The 19,409-nt window shown below is 41.0% G+C and overlaps 1 protein-coding gene across 6 annotated transcripts in view; it reads left to right on the top strand.

The window, feature by feature from the left end:
• Rh50 (Rhesus blood group-associated glycoprotein Rh50) overlaps positions 1-19,409 on the top strand; it is a 28,239-nt gene that overhangs the window by 7,822 nt on the left and 1,008 nt on the right. For 2 of the 6 annotated variants that reach the window (XM_076441654.1, XM_076441653.1), the window contains exons 3-12: positions 3,495-3,606; positions 4,587-4,643; positions 11,048-11,234; positions 13,052-13,202; positions 14,611-14,758; positions 15,683-15,901; positions 15,988-16,070; positions 16,752-16,895; positions 17,467-17,632; positions 18,637-19,304. In XM_076441654.1, coding sequence (XP_076297769.1) covers positions 3,495-3,606; positions 4,587-4,643; positions 11,048-11,234; positions 13,052-13,202; positions 14,611-14,758; positions 15,683-15,901; positions 15,988-16,070; positions 16,752-16,895; positions 17,467-17,632; positions 18,637-18,791 — 1,422 coding nt within the window. In that variant the 3' untranslated portion in view covers positions 18,792-19,304. Of the gene's footprint in view, positions 1-3,494; positions 3,607-4,586; positions 4,644-11,047; positions 11,235-13,051; positions 13,203-14,610; positions 14,759-15,682; positions 15,902-15,987; positions 16,071-16,751; positions 16,896-17,466; positions 17,633-18,636; positions 19,316-19,409 lie in introns of those variants that run through there. The other 4 variants (XM_076441651.1, XM_076441652.1, XM_076441655.1 and 1 more) reach the window with 4 other exon arrangements.

Here is a 19,409-nt window from a genome sequence, read left to right as displayed (position 1 = left end):
GTCCAATCAACGAAAAGTTGTAGACGGAAATGGAAGGAACACAATTTAACGATAAGACCATTCTATACAAAATCAAAGCTGACAAAGTGTGCCATTAGATTGATTCCATCCAGTTTTTCGCTATCTTACATAGTTTCCGAGATATCCGCGCTCAAAGTCACTAATTTCTTTTTCACAATTCGTGAACATTGAGCGCGGATATCTCGGAGACTATGCAAGATAGCGAAAAACTGAATCGAATCAATCTTATGGCACATTTCGTCAGCTTTAATTTTGTATAGAATGGTCTTATTGCTAGGACGCATAGTTTCCGAGATATAAGCGGAAAACCGAAAAAGGGGACCTTCTACGTGTCCTCCTACACTCCGCTCACTTCCTAGGAGTAGGGACTTTTAGTATGTTTACCTCCTAACTAGTCCAAACAAAGTCCCAAAGTTAAAAATTGTGTTCCTTCCATTTCCCTCTACACCCCCCTTATGAGCATTCATTGACTGAACTATAATCTGAAAATGCTATTACCTGAGCACAAACGTGCATAATTAGTAATTTTAACCATATTTAGACATCTGGTACACGCATAATTAACAAACCAAATTAATGAATACAGTTATGAACGAATACAAATAATTTGTAGCATTCCATTCAAATAATTGACAGTCGGCTCAATGGCTCCAAAAGATGCAATCACAAAAATTTCGTATACATCGGTACGGTGAAATCATAGACATATAGAGATAGACTGCGCCGTCTTATGGGCGAGTTGAAGCCCACAATGGCGGCGCGCGGAACAAAGAGTGAGAGAGAGAGCATTAGCCGGGGTCCATAGCGCTCTCTTTCTAATTGATGTGTCGACACATCATATAGAAAGAGAGCGCTATGGACCCCGGCTAATGCTCTCTCTCTCTCGCACGCCGCCATTGTGGGCTTCAGCGCTTCGTTCAGGCCGCGCAGTCTATCTCTATATGTCTATGGGTGAAATGCCTCAAGTCTGGACAACATTTTCAATATTATCAATTTAGATGAAGAGTATTAATTTTTTTAGTTTTAACATAAAATTCAGATTTTGTAAAGTAATTTAAAATCCCAAATTATTGTTTGGATTAATATCTTAATTGTATTATGTAACAAGAAAAATTCTAACCTAATAATATAGTTGGACATATTAAATCCAATCTAAGCTAGTACATACCTGAACAGAAGCAAAGCCTATACCGGGGCAAATTGAAAATTTACATATAATTATATCTATAACATCGAAATTTATTAAATCTTCAATGATTTACGTATCAAGATATTATCATATTAAGTTCTATCCTGTTTAATTTTCATTTTTTGAGTTGTAAAGCAAGCATTTCAAGAGACAATACTACTTTCTCCATATTTTCTAATTGGGTACATAATTTCGCTTTCTCTTCTTTAATTTCATCTTTATTTTCATTGGTTGCTTTAGACCTTATTTATTTAGATTTATCATTGATTTCTAACTTAATATTAGGTAGGGGAAAAAGAAATCCATTATTTTTACGTTATCTCAAGCGGAGAAATGATGGATTTCTTTTTCCCCAACCTAATATCTTTAATTTGTTGTATAATTATCTTTTTTCTTTCGTGTCAATTTTTATGGATCACTTGTTCTTTTGCTTTTTTAATTTTGTTTCTCACTTTTTACAAGCTAAAACAAGACTAATTATACGTACATTTAGTTAAATAATTTGTCGGGTGCCGATCGGTTTTCGAGCGAGAGTGTGGTGGTGGCACACACACACACCGCTAGACACATATACGTACACAGAATTGCAAGGGTCCGGCATTTAACAAACCACGTCTCGCTAATGCACATTTGGGACCCGTACGTAGTCGCAATCGCTAGATAAAAGATCAATATAGCGGGTGCGTATCCCAATTTGGCTTACTTTTGCGTTTTCGAGGCGTGATTTGCATTATCCGGCAGAATGTAGCGGAGCTGCGAGAAGCATTGGGCGGCACACTCTCACTCGAGCTCACCAACGCAGCACATCGTCAGCTGTATAGTGACGTGTGCCACAGAAGAAGACTGATTTACCGGCAATATATTTTTTCTCGTCCTCTGTTTTACCGATTACAGTGACCGACGACTCGCGGTGATTAAATCAGAGGAACAGACATCAGCGCTCGAACCGGAAGTGTATCGTCACAGAACCCTCGCTTTTGTATTTCTGTATATAACAAACTGTGTGTTTAAAAACGTATGGGTTAACATAATAAACGTTGCATTGACATTACAATGTCACATGCATGTGTCCCTGCCAGCGGGGTGGCCTCCAACTTTTTCTATAAGAACTAGTGTTGTATAAAGCTCGAGTCTTCGAAGCTTCAGAGCTCAGTCTTAAAGACTAAGTTTCTATAGAAGAAGTCTTTAAGACTGAGCTCTGGAGCTTCGAAGACTCGAGCTTTATACAACACTAATAAGAACCCTACATCTCTCGATATTTAAGAAAATGTATGGCTCTCTTGACAGTAGCAGCACTGTCGCGCCGCCCAATGCTTCTCGCGGCTCCGCTACATTCTGCCGGATAATGCAAATTACGCCTCGAAAACGCAAAAGTAAGCCAAATTGGGATACGCGTACCCGCTATATTGATCTTTTATCTAGCGATTGCGACTACGTAGGGGTCCCAAATGTGCATTAGCGAGACGTGGTTTGTTAAATGCCGGACCCTTGCAATTCTGTGTACCTATATGTGTCTAGCGGTGTGTGAGTGTGTCACCACACTCTCGCTTGAAAACCGCGTAAAAACAACGAGTCCCTTTTAGTCGCAAGCACGTGTCTGCCTTAAGGTGTATGCACATTGCGCATCGAGTATAAGCCATAAGCTTATATCTCACTACAGTTCTAAACTTGCAGACATCTAATATTTGAATTAATAATTAATATTTAAATTACGTCTGATTGCCAATTTATTTTAAAATATGAATATTATTATGCGTGATAATTATTTTTTGCCTAAAGGGCTTAAATGATATCTTTTTTTCTAATAAAAGTTCAAACTATAAATGTACATGATTCGCATGAAAATAGACTATTGTTTATACCGTTTTCAGATAAACAGTTTTGAATTTATTTTTAAATTTCAATCGATGCCTTAATAAAATAATATTCACACCTACTTGTAGCTAAGAGGCCACAAAATATATAACATAATTATTTAACCTCTTATATAGTTATTGGTTTTACTATAAAAATTCAATTGTCCAGTTTTAGGCATCACTTTTGGCTTATCCACGTTAAGGGCATTTCACCTTATATTATACTGTTTACAAAAAGCAAAACAACCTTTCTCGCTATGCTCAGCGTATTTTTGAGAAAACTCCTGGACAAAAATAACACGAACACCTTGTATGTTGTTCTATTGAGAACGGCAGGGTTGAAATTCCAAACAGGATCACCTTCGTGAAATAAATGATATATTACAGCTTGTTTATTTTTTTATGTTTCCTGTTTCGTTCGAACGTAGGGAATGTTCTCGACGGCGAGCGGAAAGCAGCAAGTATGTCTGCTGTTCTTCGTCCAAGTCATCCTAATTGTGCTAATGGGCGCGCTGATGACATATGGCCCGGAAGCGAAAGGTAATTTACTAAAAAAATCACGCAAGTCAGTGTCTACCTGCACACACGCATACCAGATCTCGTGACCATGAGTTATGCAATGGTTCAGGTTATCACATACAGCAGCGGTCCCTTATCGTTAAATACAGTTGACACCCATATTTTAAATAATGAAATTACGATAACAATAATATTTATTCACTTATAAAAATAAACAAGTTGATTACATATTTAATGGTAATGTTGATAACAAAATTTATCATGATTATCACAGTGATCTGAAGATTTATCAAGATATATTGATCTTTCTATACTAAATATACAAAATTTGGTGTGCCAAAAGTAAGTTAAAGTATCGTTTAATAACACTGTCCAACACCAAATTTGTTTCACAATTACATTTTGATGGTGGTACTTATACAAGGTGTCCCAAAAGGTGGCCAATAGACAGTTGGCGCGCCGGGCCGACTGTGCCAACTCGCGTCTAGATCGCGCTCTGATTGGTCAGTGTTTTTCGTTAATAACTCCTAAACAAAGCCGCGGATAAAAAATTTTTTTTACGGAGATATAGGCATGGCAAGAGAGTAACATGTTTTTCTCTCTTGGGAATTCACCAGTTTTCAGCGCCATAGTTATTTAACTATTGTGTCTATACTTAAATACTTACAGATCTGAAATTTATAGGGGTTTATTACGCATGCCTTAAACTATAAACTGGCACAAATAATTTTTCAATACAGTTGTTCAACATTAACTAATATGGATTAATCGGGAGCCTATTTGCATTGCGCTCATTTTTTATTTATGGAAGCAAATCTTATCGTATTGTATAACATACTTACTTATCATAATAAATAATGCATTTCATGATAAGTGTTGAAATACTTTCGTGAGTCACTGTATTTGTTCTCCAAAATTTGACTGCCTAGAATGGTTTGTGCGCGAATAAAAAGCGAATCTGTTCCTATAGGAAGTTCCTATAAGAGTAATTAAACTTTCAGGTCACCGCGAGGACTGGAAATCCGTCAAGGAGCCGGATGCATTGCGAATTTATCCGAGTGAGTAAATCAAATTACTTAATCCCGTATTTGTATTCGTCTCGACTGAGAATGAGTTCCCCATAATTCTCTCCCCGAAGATGCGTATACAAAAAATCAAAAAGAGGAATAACCACCCCTCCTCTCCGAAGAGAAACGAAACAAAACGAGAAATTAAGGAACTTATTCTCCGAGATTGCCCTGTGGTCCGCGTACGGCGAGAATCAAACGGAGATGAATCTTTATTCGCTTAACAAGCCGAGAACCCTGTTGCTCCTGCGCGCTTTGTTCTCCGGAAAAGAATGAGAAACGGAGAACCATAAATTGCAGTTCGTTCTGAAGCTTCGGAGTGAATGGTTTAAACTCCTTTTTTTCATCTAATAACGTTTTTGCCCATTTCCTACGAATTTACAGTTTAAAAATTAATTCGAATTGACCAATCTTGCGTATTTTATTATCCCCTTGCCTCGTTGTATACTGCGAGCGTTGGACAGAATAATGGAAACACAAATTCTTTGTAATGAACTACTATGAAATTGAGTGGATGAGATTGAAAATACCTCGTATAATACTTAAATATTTAGTAATTGAATAAATATCAACATATTATTATTACCGAAAAAGGGGACCTTCCTGGGCTGGGAGTAGGGACTTTTAGTATGTTTACCTTCTAACTAGTCCAAACAAAGTCCCAAAGTTAAAAATTGTGTTCCTTCCATTTCCCTCTACACCCCCCTTATGAGCATTCATTGACTGGATTAATAATTTTTAAGACTGGTGCTGAAAAACAACGATGAAACAGGCTACCTGACTCTTTTTTGGGCTGCTCTTTAATTTACCGGACTCAAAATTTGTGTCTTTCTCCTATAAATTATGATGTATTTGATATGTAATCCAGTAGATTTGTGCCCAGGGCCGGGTGGACGGAGCTAATTGCTGAACACCGACCAGAACCGAGGATGATGGTCACATCCAAACAATCAGCCATACTTTCTAGGATGTGTGTCAAGCCCACCCTAGAAGGAAGATCTCGATGAATCCGATATCAAATCTCTCAGGAGACAGATTTCGGCGAAGTTGGTGAACCCTTCCTTCTCAACCCCAGCGCGAAGTAGACTCGGCAAGAGAAGACCGTATGGAATTGATATCTCGGCCCAGCCGTGACTTTCGATAAAGTCGGATCGGATGCCCAAGTAGGCAGTAACTTCCTTCCAATGGTCAAACAATACGCGGTCCCTTGCATCTTGAACTCCCAATAGACTCACAGCACAGGCGGAGGGATTAGCCCTAGGGGAGGGTGTGGGCAGGTTTCTGGACTATCCGGAAACAGAGTAGGGACGGGCTTCAAAAACTTGACACATTCGACATGAAAATTATGGTGAAGTGGGGTGAGTCTGAAAGGGCAGGCGAGACACCCTGCAGGTCTGAAGGTGAGGGGGCCCGACGTTCACACCGAGCCGTAAAACAGCTCAAAAACTGACAAAAAATTAGGTAGCATGGCCCGCTCATCAATGATGACCGACCCGTCTAGTAAGTCGACGACTCTGAAAATGGCCCGGGCCGAATAAAACAGAGGGGACGGCTGAAAAACGTGGATACCTGCAACCCGCAAAAGGGCCGAGTGCCGGCAGCGCCAATTGCTACGCACTTACTACTACTACTACTAGGTCAGGCATGACCAGAAGTACAGTCCGCGACAGTACTATAAGACATCACTTAAAACGAAATAATCATGTGTTATATGAAAGAACTTCATCGTCTTTCATACAGAGCGCTATTAGTTACTTCTGGAGATGTCGTTTAACGCAGTGTTTTCGTTAGTGTTTCTGAGAATTTGAAAGTAACACCAACTTACCTTTTATTGACTGCGACAAAACTATAAGGCAGGTAATGTTTTTGTAAAAAATTAACACGTACTGTTTATTTTTATCGGTTATTAATATTGTTACGTCCTATAAGGTGGACGTATTATAGATTGTATAGTTTAATTGATATTTAATTTAAATGATTAGAATAGAGATTCAACGCAGTTTTGAACCTACCTTCATTCACCGGCTTCGGCTCGGGTAATTGAGGAGAGATTTCTTAATATTATATGTGATTCTGATCATGGAATTGTAATGTAGAGAAATCGAAGTTGGGAAATTTCTTTAATAAATGATTTGATATGTTATTTGTTTGAATAGAAATAAACAAAGTATATTTCAAACTCCAAATTTCGGATACATAATATTTCTCGATATATTATTATAATTTGTTAGTAATTACCGCTAAGTAGACTTCTTCCTTATCAAATTTCGCTACGCATTTATTTCGTTCAATAAGATTCAAATTAAAAATTAGGTTTCCTAATTCTATCGCACGCAATGTGGTATAATATACGATAGTTCGATATTGATTATCAACACAATAATATTTAATATTTAGTTTCTCGTACAACATTATTAGATTAAGCATAGAAAGAAATTCAAAAAGGTGTATGTTATACATCATTGATTATATCAGTCATTAACGATGGCTGAACCACCGGACGTGACAATGGCAATCACATGTTTAGTTGTTCCTGCAAATTGCTACGCAGAGTCGGTAGGTATCCAGCAATCTTGTTCTGTCAGAATTTTGCGCACCTTCAAAGATATCGGAGACATTTCCGTGTTCGTGTTAAACGAAACACCCGGTACACAGTTAACGTATAAAATGGAAAAGGAGGAACGGGAAACATGTCTACGTCGGCAATACAAAACTCAAGATATAACTCGGAATGATGTATAAGTTAGCCTCAATCTACATGGCATAGAAGAAGCGCTAATATTGGAAACATAAAACGAGACTATCCCATGAAGGGAAAAATAAAAGAAAGCAATATAGATCGAGTTCCAACATCAAGCAGTAAAAATATATCCATTAACGTTTTTTACAGCGCTCCGGATGGCATCCGTTTTGATTTATTCCATCGGCGCGAAGCCGTCAAAAGAATATCAATCGAATCGCCTCTTCCGGACAAGCGTTCCTACAAAGTTCTCCGCAGGAAAGAAGTATGAACGAACGAAGAATGAAAGTCATTAGAATATCCCCCGTTCGGCGAAACATACGTTCGCGACGCTTTCGACAAACGGATTCGTAGTAGAAGCAGTCGTGAACTCGCTGGCTTGACCTGTCTTCCTTTTTCAAAGAGATGGCGCTGATCTTTATCGGGTATTCAAAAGAGCTCCCCCCATCTAGTCGAGGTGCTTCGGGATGCAAAAGCTTATCGATCCTCGACACTCCGGATCGAGTATCGTGTGAGTAACGAAATCGAATTCCAATAAACACCGGAGGTACGTCGCGTCGGTTACCTGGAGCTTCCGTCTCCAGTTTAAAGTGCCTGTGCTAAACGATTCGGGATATATCAACGGGAGAAGGTAGTCCATTTTCTTCGATCTCAAATACTCTGCGTAAAACTTGTAAATGTACTATGGTACTCGTGTCAGGTATCGGTAGTAAAGTTCGTCCACTGCAATTCGCAAATTCAAGGTGGTAGACTCGTTTCCAGAATTGCAAGGGTGCTCATTTCTCGATAATACGAAGATGGGATTTTTCAGTATAGTCTAGTCAACGAAAAGTTATAGAGGGAAATGGAAGAAACAAAATTTTTAACTTTGGGTCTTTGTTTGGACTACTTAGGAGGTAAACATACTAAAAGTCCCTACTCCAAGGAGGTGAGCGGGGTACAGGGGGGCACGTGGTAGGTCCCCTTTTTCGGTTTTCCGCTTATATCTCGGAAACTATGCGTCCTAGCAATAAGACTATTCTATACAAAATTAAAGCTGACAAAATGTGCCATCAGATTGATTCGATTCAGTTTTTCGCTATCTCGCATAGTTTCCGAGATATCCGCGCTCAAAGTTCACTAATTGTGCTGAAAAGTTAGCTAGTTAAGTGAGGCAAAAATTTATTTTTCACAATTAGTGAACTTTCAGCTCGGATATCTCGGAAACTATGCGAGATAGCGAAAAACTGAATCGAATCAATCTTATAGCACATTTTGTCAGCTTTAATTTTATATGGAATGGTATTATCGCTGCGACACATAGTTTCCGAGATATAAGCGGAAAACCGAAAAAGGTGACTTCTACGTGCCCCCCTGTAGCCCGCTAACCTCGTAGGGGTAGGGACTTTTAGTGTGTTTACCTCCTAACTAGTCCACGCAAAGTCCCAAAGTTAAAAATTGTGTTCCTTCCATTTCCCTCTACGCCCCCCTTATGAGCATTCATTGACTGGACTAGAGGCGTAATTTGCATTATTCCGAAGCATACAACTGCGCATGTAGCTATTTTCATGAGGCTGTGACAGCTACAATAAAGTCGCGTTATTTCTCAGCGACTACCAACCCAGAATTAATTCAATTAATTAATCCAATTACAAAACTTCTTAATTTTTTTATGGGACTTTGACAATTTGGCCCACTTTGCATTATCGAGAAATGAGAAGGCTCATCCCGCACCCTCGCAACCCTAGAAACAGAGGCGATAAATTGCTTGCTGACGAAATCGAAGATTCCTCGTACATAATAGACCGGGAAACCGTTCCGGCTAAGAAGAAACGGTCGATACCAATATAGAATTGTTCGGGAACGGTTTGAAAGGATGGATACGCGGCTCGGGGGCAGGGAAAGTCACCCTCGGGTGCCAGCCTGGGCTATCTTCACGGATTCGCCTGTTCTTGCATTCGACGGTCGACGAACGAGGAAATCGACGAGAGACAGCCTATTGGACAGACCTCTACACGCGATCGTGCTTCTCTTTATCGAAGGGTTCCTCGTCTGTGGCTTTTTGGCCACGTTCGTTTACGCCCCCGAGGCGGACGCCCGTAACAAGGATAACAGCATTTGGCCTCATCTAAATGGAAAACTGAGTTCTTTGCCGGTCACGTACACACGTAAGTCGTACGACTCGCTCTTTCTTACCGGGCACCCTCTTTTTCTCCATATTCATCTTCTTCCTTCTTCATCCTTTCTCCACATCCCCTCTCCCTCTTTGTGCTCTCCCGGTACTTTGCGTTTTAATGGGCACACTTTCCGGTGTCACGGAGACACTCGAAATGAGAAACAATGGGACAGCTCATTGTAACGGCTCCCCATGATTTTTTAATCTTCCGGGAAATTTGTGGGGAAAGAAGAGATATTAATCCTTTCCACCGGGATGGCCACTGAAACATTTTCTTTTTACACATTTTTTTCTTTTCATCGCCAGACCAGAATTTCCACGAGGTTCTTGCGCTGAAGTATGATTACTATTGATTACATATACATATACATACAGGGTGGTCCACGCAACTTGCACACCTATACATATAATAATGCAACTCACTCAGCATATATCCTATACTTTGACATAAAATATAAACACACACACACAGACTATATTATGCACTTATAAGTGATGGTTACACTGCTACAAAAAAGTACGCGATATTAACATTACAGCGCGGAGAGAAAAAACATGCAAAGGAAAACGTAACAAAATAAAATTAGTAATAACGAATTAGTGTTACGGTGCGTATGGGCTACCGAAGCCCTGCTTCGTGAAAAAGAAATTTTTGCCTCACTTAACTAGCTAACTTTTTAGCTCAATTAGTGAACTTTGAGCGCGGATATCTCGGTAACTATGCGAGATAGCGAAAAACTGAATCCAAGCTATGTTGTGGCACATTTTGTCCGCTTTAATTTTGTACAGAATAGTCTTATTGCTAGGACACATAGTTCCCGAGATATAAGCGGAAAATCGAAAAAGGGGACCTTCTACGTGCCCCCCTGTACCACGCTCAACTTCTAGGAGAGTAGGGACTTTTAGTCTGTTTATCACCTAACTAGTCCAGCGAAAGACCCAAAGTTAAATTGTGTTCCTTCCATTTCCCTCTACACACCCCTTATGAGCATTCATTGACAGGACTATGTAATAAAATGACGATTAAAGCTATTCAAACCAGCCCGCACTCTTCAAGTTCGAGAACGTTGACAAGAAACTAATCCGAGATTTCAATCCCGTTTCAAAGTTACCGACAAAACCGTTTCGCTCAGCGAAACCAATCTCCGGGCAGCCCTTATTAAAACGTTCCGCGTCGCAAGTGGGGGAAACTGATTGCAGCCGGGGCGTGAATTATTCGACGCTACGATTGCAGAACGCGGAATGTCTCGGACATAAGCCTGCGGTTATCTCCGAATCGGTCAGTAGGAACCGCGTCCTTCCTCTCCCGGTGTGGCCGACTAATTGCTGCGATCAATTAACGCGCGATTAACTGAACGAGCGAGCGGGCCACCGAGAGCGGCCGAGCAAACAAGCAAGCAACTCATTAACAGCACGCGAGCCATGCATGCGCCTACAAAAAAGGTATTTCTGTTTTCCCTCCACACCCGTCGTTCCGGCCGTGCCGCTAAAACGCTTCAGTGTATCAAGATGTCCACGTGATGATCTGGATCGGATTCGGGTTTCTGATGACGTTCCTGAAGAGGTATGGCCAGAGTGCTGTTGGTCTCACGTTCCTGATTGGAGCGGTCCTCGTCCAGGTTGCCTTACTCTGCCAGGGCGTCGTAGAAATGAACAAGTCCCATGGAGCCAGCCTGTCTCTGGAAAGGTGCGTGAAAATTTCTTAACAATAGGGAATAATAATCCTAGCAATGATGTACAGCAGGCATGCACAGGTGGACGGTTTGGGAGCGGAGCTCTGGACTCGGCTCATGAGCCGGGTCGGAGCCGTGACCTAGCTCGGACGTTATAGAAGGGGAATCCACTAATTGTAAGCGTGACTTGTAAACAGAGCACGAGAGAAGACGAGGGGGAGGGGCGGGAGGGACCGCCTGAGTGGTCAGACTACAATAACGTAGACGCCCACTCTCACGCGCATTCGTGGGCCCAAAACGCTATTTGACTATTTTGAGAGCGACAGAGCGAGTCCGATGTATACAAAACGGTGTATACATATATAACATTCTGTATTATTTTTATGTTCGACTTATTTCCCAACGCCCACAAATAAAAAACATGCATTTTCTAGTTAAAATATAAAAATAACTACTAAATACTAGATTTTAAGGCTTAAAATTGTGGTAGGTATCAATTTTCAGAAATAAAAAATCGGAAGCGGGCCTCGAACCAGGAACCTACCGATTACTAGTATTTCTCGGTACACCCTTGGCTACTCATCTTCTTGTTAACCTTTTAACGCAAACTCCTTTACGTTATTGTAGTCTAACCACCCAGGCGCTCCCTCCGTCCCTTCCGCTCCTCCCACTCGTCTTCTCTCGTGCTCTGTTTACAAGTCACGCTTAGTGGATACCCCTTCCATACGTCCGAGCTAGGTCACGGCTCCCAGAGCGCACGGGAGCCGCTTGGGAGCACATGAGCCGCTCTGAGAGCTACGAGCTGTGCATGCCTGATGTATTGCTGAGAGCTGACAAGAAGATCCCTGGCAGGAATGCGATGACGTAGGCAAGAATGCGCGCCCGATTGGTTGGCTTGGTGAGGGGGGCGCCTAGGCTCACACGCAGTTTCGACTAGAGCGTTCTATTGGCCGACGCAGTCGCCCCCACTACTCGAGTCGCGTGACGAAGAGAGGGAATCAGACGTACCCTAGGGTACTCAGTGAGGGTACTCAACGGCGTAGGCACAAAATTCAGAATACTGCTGAAAACTTGTCATGAAATATGGCTGTAAGTCATGAAACATCGTAGCCCTCCGTAAATACGGGAATCCTGCTACTATGCGTCGTGTGACGTAGCAGCTGAAAGGGCGTGGTCACGCGGCGAGTACGGACCGTCAGAGGTGGGGGTAGGCGGCGCTAGCTGGAGACCCCTCTTACCTCTGTGCCCCCCCCCCCCCGGGGATCTTCTTGTCAGCTCTCAGCAATACAGGGTGTCACGAAATTATACAGGGTGTTTAGCTACAGGTGGGAGAAAATTTAAGGGATGGTTCTCGACGATAATATAAGACGAAAATGAAGAATAAAACATTGCGATTTCGGCTTCGTTATTTAGTTATTAACAGTTAAAAATTGCCCAAAATGCGGCAACGCTTTCAACAGAGGTGCACGTTGCGTACGTCGCACTATTATTCCATTATTATCTATTATTCCATTGAAGTATCATACGTGAATCTTGAAACGAATAGATTGATCTAGTATTTTAATAAGATCGGCATCTGTACGAGCAATGCGCTTCGACGATCAGCATTCGGGCGTCTGTTACTATTGATAATGTTCTCGTAACCAGTAACCTGAAAGCGAAATAATTCTGATCCACAGAGGAACGATGATATCAAACCCTTCCCATTCCGTAATATGCCCCGTTTGCGTACCAACCCGTCCTGATATATCCTTGCGAATGTTATGAATACTGATCTGTGGTTACGAGGTTCCGCCAGCAGGTTAATAATCTTCTTGGTAACCACTTCCAGCCTTCTGAGCGCCGATGTTGCAGTGGCCACCCCGTTGATATCCATGGGCGCGCTCCTCGGTAAGACGACCTACATACAGCTCGTGTTCATGGGTATCCTTGAGCTGATCATGTTCACCGTGAACAAGTACGTGGGCGAGCATATACTCATGGTAAGTTTACCCTTTCTCATGGTAAGTTTATCCTTTCTCTCTGCCCTCGATTTTCGCGCGGCGTGCTAGGTCGTGCTCTAATTGGTCCGCGTTTTTCATTAATAACTCCTAAACAAACCCGCGAAAGCTATTTTTGCAAAGGTGAATGTCGCTTCAAATGATCTCAGGAACCTCCTATTTCCGGATGTTGAAGGAATTTTGAGACATCCTGTAGAGAGAAGGAGAGCACGTAAACGACAAAGAATAACCGATAGTGAGGTTGGGGACCGAGATTGGGGAATCCAGATAATGAGGTTGGAGATTCTATCACAATTGCATGCTTCCGGATTTTTGAAAAGATTGATTTTGCAACTAAAAATTCTGAAATAGTTCATTGTCATGTGTACCACTAGGTAGAATGTTCATGAATTTCTTCGTAATTGTTTGTTGGGCAGAACAGAGGAAATAGAGCATAAGTAAAGGTTTCATACGAAATAACTAAAAGTAATAAAGTTTCATCATTGCATTAGTATTACCTCGCCGATATCCGATCTCGGATCGTGTTACATTCTGGGGGGGGGGGGGGTGATAAGAATGTAACACTATACGTAGAGATTAAAGTCACACCATGCGAGGAAAGACTGCATTCCCCACTTCCCGCCACGGCCTAGTCACGTGGTGCGTTACGTCGCTGTTGTGGACGAGTCCGGTACTGGCAAAGAAAGGGTTACTTTTCCCCTGATCTGGCTACTCTGAACAAAACTGTTGTTCTTGTCGAAGCCGATTCCAAAAAATATAAAAATTTCACATTGCGAATCATTTGGAAAGTATTTTTCATACGGGGGTTTTCTCCAGAAATATGGAAATAGATTCCTATTACTGGAACGCGCTTCGACGTTCCAATGATATCACTATTTAAATTGAAATGAAGCTATAGTTGACGATTCCTTCGAGTAATATGTGTCGCAAAACGGGGGTCACCAGAGAGATTCGAAGAACAAAGGGAAGGAACGAACAATTATCGGGTCTAGTGTTCACCAGGGCCCGCTCTAGAATTTGCCCGGGGCGCCAAAGTTTAGGGGCGCCATTTTGGCTTTGGCTGTAAGTGTGACAAAAATAATGATGTTTTAAATAATCAATTAATAGAAAATTTCAGACTACCCTTACCAGACAATTTTGCTAAAAAAAAAAAAAGGTCATCTTGTTCAGCGCGGTACTTAGTGCTTAAAAAGGGGCGGCAATTTGTTTTTTTGCCCGGGGCGTCGTAACCGCTAGAGCGGGCCCTGTGTTCACCTGGACGGGACAAAAAGAACATGGAGATGGGGAAATTTGTTCTGTGCTTTGGGACGGCTCGCTATCGTAAATGTAAAAGGTAGAACATGCTCCTTCCGCGACAGACGAAATGAAAACTTTTCTCTTGTTTCGATAGGCAGTTGACTCTGGTGACAGCATGTTTGTCCACGCATTCGGTGCGTACTTCGGCCTGGCCGTCAGCTTCGTGATGGGAATGAAGGAGAAACCAAAGGAGCACCATCTCGAGGGACCATCCTACAATTCGGATATATTCGCAATGATCGGTCTGTATAATCACTATTTATCAACTTTAATCACATGTTCGATATCTAATCTCCAAATAGTATTACGTCGTTCTAATTTCCAAGATAATACCCCGCGGGGGCCAAGAAGATCGAGCTGCCTCGGTTTCCGAGCAGTGTAAAGATGCCGCGTAATCCGATTTCGGTTCGGGTATATCGGTGTGAACCACTACTAATCCAATTACAAAACATCTTCATTTTTCATTATTTTTTTATGGGACTTTCACTACATTATTTCTGGCAATTTCTGATTAAAATGACATTACACGCGATATAATTTCAACTGTATTTAGTGGTTTCGGGCGCAAAGAAGGACAGCGAACACTCGTTCCCATACGCTGTCCATCGAAAATTTCATTGTCGATTCAACCACTAAATACAGTTGAAATTATATCGTCTTTGGTGCAGTTGTAATCAGAAAAGTACCAGAAATAAGTTGGTGAAAGTGCCATAGAAAAATATTGAAAAATAAAGAAATTTTACCCGAGATATACCCGAGCCGAGATCAATCATAATGTTTTATCCAAAAATGTTTCATCCAGTAATGTTTTACCCAGAGATGTTGCAAAAACTTAATTTTTAACATACTTTTTAAACAAATTTTGTTTTAATTAGCTTACACAACAAGATTCGCCATTCAAAGACGCACAAATTGGATTTGGAAATTTTTGTCTAGACGTGATACTTTCGGAGATCTTGTTCAATAAAATGGATTTTCCCCACACCAACTTTGAAAGCTATTTTCACCCTCTTAACATGAATGTCGGCAGCTATAAAAAAATACGTGTCGAATATTTTTATGAGTTCTATATCATACGAAAATTTCATTAAAACCGGCGTGTTACGATTGGGTAACCCCCCTTGTTAGTGGTTAAGTGGTTAGTGGTTAGTTTTTATTTGCGACAGGTACGGTGTTCTTGTGGCTGTTTTGGCCATCGTTTAACAGTGCCAGCCTCCAAGGCGATGACCAGCAGAGAGCCATTATAAACACCCTTTTGTCGATTTCCGCCAGCTGCGTGATCGCGTTCGCCGTCTCGGCGCTGGTCTCGAAGGACAGCAAATTCAACATGGTACATATACAGAACTCGACCCTGGCCGGTGGTGTGGCCATCGGCACCGCGGCAGGTATACGACATGTATTAATTAATTGACCAGCCCATACAGACATTGAACCGTGGCTAACCGGCGCGACATTTTCTGTGTAAACATAGCCATGATGTGTGAGCCGGTGGGCGCTCTGGTCGTGGGATCGTTGGCCGGACTGCTGAGCGTGCTTGGATACAAATACCTCACGGTAATTGGCTCTTTCGCTCTCTATTTTATCGTAAGCTTTACGACCTCGCTGGACATCGGCTCCGTCTATTAACTTGATTGATGTGTACACAGTAAATTATTCCATGTTAATTGAAATGTTGCCCTTACCGACTTCTCGTCTTCTCTTGCACGCCGACGAGAAAAAACAGGGTCTCACTCTGACCATACATATATAGGGTGAGCTTTCAGTTTTGAAAGACTACTCCTATATTTTCGTATGCGTGTCGGACCGGCCGTTAGGGCCATTACTAGTTCAAATTCTGTATGACGGCTATATAATATATGTATATAGCCTGCACAGTTCACACCGATACGCTTCGGCCGCGCGATCCGTATTTACATGCTGTCCTTTTCTACATTCGGCTTCGATTGTACTTTCAGTGCGGTCGGCGCGGTAGACACTGTCACAAAAAAATGTCTCTACACGATATGCCTTTTTGTAAAACACAGTTGTAAAATATACTAGGATAAATGTACCCAGTCAGCAAAATCTGTCCGAGCAGAGTAAGACCAATTGTCTGCAATCATACTTCGCGAGCACACTATTGATTATAAACAAATTGTTTCGTCCTAAAAGGAAGGTATAACATTCGTATTCAGGAGATTTTGTTTGAAGTCTAGGTCTCACAACTTGAGTAACCTCCCTTGAATTTGTTTTCAGCCTCTAATACAGAAGCGTCTGCGGGTACATGACACGTGCGGCGTCCACAATCTGCACGGCATGCCGGGTGTTCTGGCTGGCATTTTCGGCGCTCTGATGGCTGGCATAGCCACGGAAACGTCTTACAATAAGTCCCTATACGAGGTACGTAACTTCCGACTGCCGGTGTAGCACAGTTTTGTAACAAAGACGTGTAAAAGAAAAAGACGGGAAAACGATTTTACAGGCGTCTTTTAGACGTATTTATATCTTGCGGCAGGCGTCTTTTAGACGTCTTTGAGATGTCTCTGTGCTATCTGGGTATGTAATTATACTTTTCGATAGTGTACATGAAATAGAGACGAATAACGTAAAAATATTGATTATAATCCAATTCGCAATACTTGATTGAAAAATAGCAACGAACTTTACAATCCGATACGCTCCTCTTTGAGGACAGATTTTGTACTCAAATCAGCCATTTTAGCGAAAATGGTATATAGCACAAAAAGTAGAAATCTCAATTTTTAAAATGATTGCTTTTTCATCAAATTTGGACAAATATTAGCAAAGTTATAGCAGTTCAAATATTGAGCGAATATTGAAATATCTTTGACCGCATTTTCGAGGCAAACACCCCATTGTGCGTAGTTTGGAATTTAGCCTCGAAGCTTCACTACACGATAACCGATTTGTTTTCCGATTCCTATAAATTGTTTACACTTTTTTTTTACAGATATTCCAGGCAAGGGCACCAAGTTCTCCAGAAAAGATGGACGAAATTTGGGACGATTATAATATAACAGTTGGGCAGGACAGAACAGCACTGCAACAAGCCGGCTACCAGTTGTTAGCACTCGCAATCACTCTAGGAATCGCCATTGTTTCTGGATTAGTAACAGGTCATGATTTTTCATACATTGTTCCAACGATAACCAGTATTCTCACATGAACACTTACCTGTTGAATGATTCATCGGCAGATTGCGGATCCCAATGCATATATAAAATCTATAAAATATAAAAGAATGTTTAGATTAACAAAGATTAATAACAATTCTACTACTACAATTTTTCTTTATTCGAGTTTTCGTAAAATAATTTCCGCAACGGAAATTCGTATACAAATTCGTAACATTCTTTAATCATAATTCGCTTTTATAAACAAATGTGCAGTCATGCTTAATCAAAGCTTACGAGTACATAGTATTTACAATTTTTAAGTGTCATTATTAATATATAAGCTATCAGAATTCGTAAATACCCTCATTTTACTGCGGGAAAATTTACACACTTTAACTCTCTAGGAGAAAATGTGAAACGTGTTTTTAAAATATATAAAAAGTAGATTAACTTTTTTAACAACTTTTTTATAAACAACTACCGGCGAGAAAAACATTTACAGCATTATTCGGAGTGATGACCTGGACAACATATTAAAAAATCAGCGAGATCGGAGGGTCTTGTCAGTAATTGTCAATGATTATTAGGACATTAATTTTTATTTATTTAATCGTATCTGTAATGTATGTAATATCAAAATTCTTTTATTTATTTCAATAACCGTAGTCGAATCTCATAGTGGATATCCGCGTATTCGGCTGCTGACCAGTTCTTGCTACATATTTTGTTAAATAACTCTGTTTTTGGCAAGACTTCGCAATTAAAATTTATATAATATTAAAATATACTATCTTACTATATATAATACAACACAAAAAAATCTCCGGGGTGTGTTGGGGTGTTTTTTTTTAATCCTCTTCTAAAGATTAGGGGAACCAATAAAACTTAATGGTTTCATTTCAGGTTAATTATTAAATAACGCATAAGTATTACAAAATTTTTGAAGATAAATTATAATTAACCAACCCTTAGCCATCATTTTCTAAAAAGATTATTTCTTACAGGCTTAATATTGCGACTTCCGGTTTGTGGCTCGATATCAGAGGAGTTAAAATTCGACGACGAGGCTCATTGGGAACTGGAAGAAGAGTCTTCGCACGAATCGACAGTCAAAGAAGGAACCAACTCCGGTGATCAGTTGCCGATGGCCACTATCTGAAGCGAATACTAAGGGTACGCGCACGGTGCATTATACAGGTGTGCCGACCTCCCTCAGAAAACTGTGATAGATGGGTAGTAATTCTCTGGCCGCCGCCAGACGGCGCATGGGTCGTAGGTACCGTACGTGTGCGAATTAGTGTGATTGTGTGTATTCAGCAGCGCGCCCGCAATCCCCGCGATTGTTTGTACATTCGCACATGTACAGTACCTGGGACCATGCGCCGTCTGGCGGTGGCCAGAGAATTACGACTCATCTGCCTCAGTTTTTTTAGGGAAGTCGGCACACCTGTATAATGCACCGTGTGTCGGATTATGACGGAAGGAACATGTTCTGTTTCAATCGATGTTCGGTTTTTTTTTCTGGCGAATGTTCATGAATAAATGGTATTTTTAAAATAGATTCATGTAAACAGATATACATTTTAAAAATATTGGTTTTTTGTTTATTGACCTCTTGGCCGACGCACTGTGCATCGGACGAAAACAGATGCACTGTACGCGTACCCTAACTCTTTACCACCTGCACACGAAGTAAAAATCTGTCCCATTAATTAAGCGTTATTGTGTAATTTGCCAAACGCCACTGGATTTCTTGCTTAGCCGAACAATGCATTTT

The sequence above is a fragment of the Lasioglossum baleicum genome, chromosome 16 (genome assembly GCF_051020765.1).
Source record: "Lasioglossum baleicum chromosome 16, iyLasBale1, whole genome shotgun sequence".
Lineage (NCBI taxonomy): Eukaryota > Metazoa > Arthropoda > Insecta > Hymenoptera > Halictidae > Lasioglossum > Lasioglossum baleicum.
This window is presented reverse-complemented; position numbering and strand designations above follow the sequence as displayed.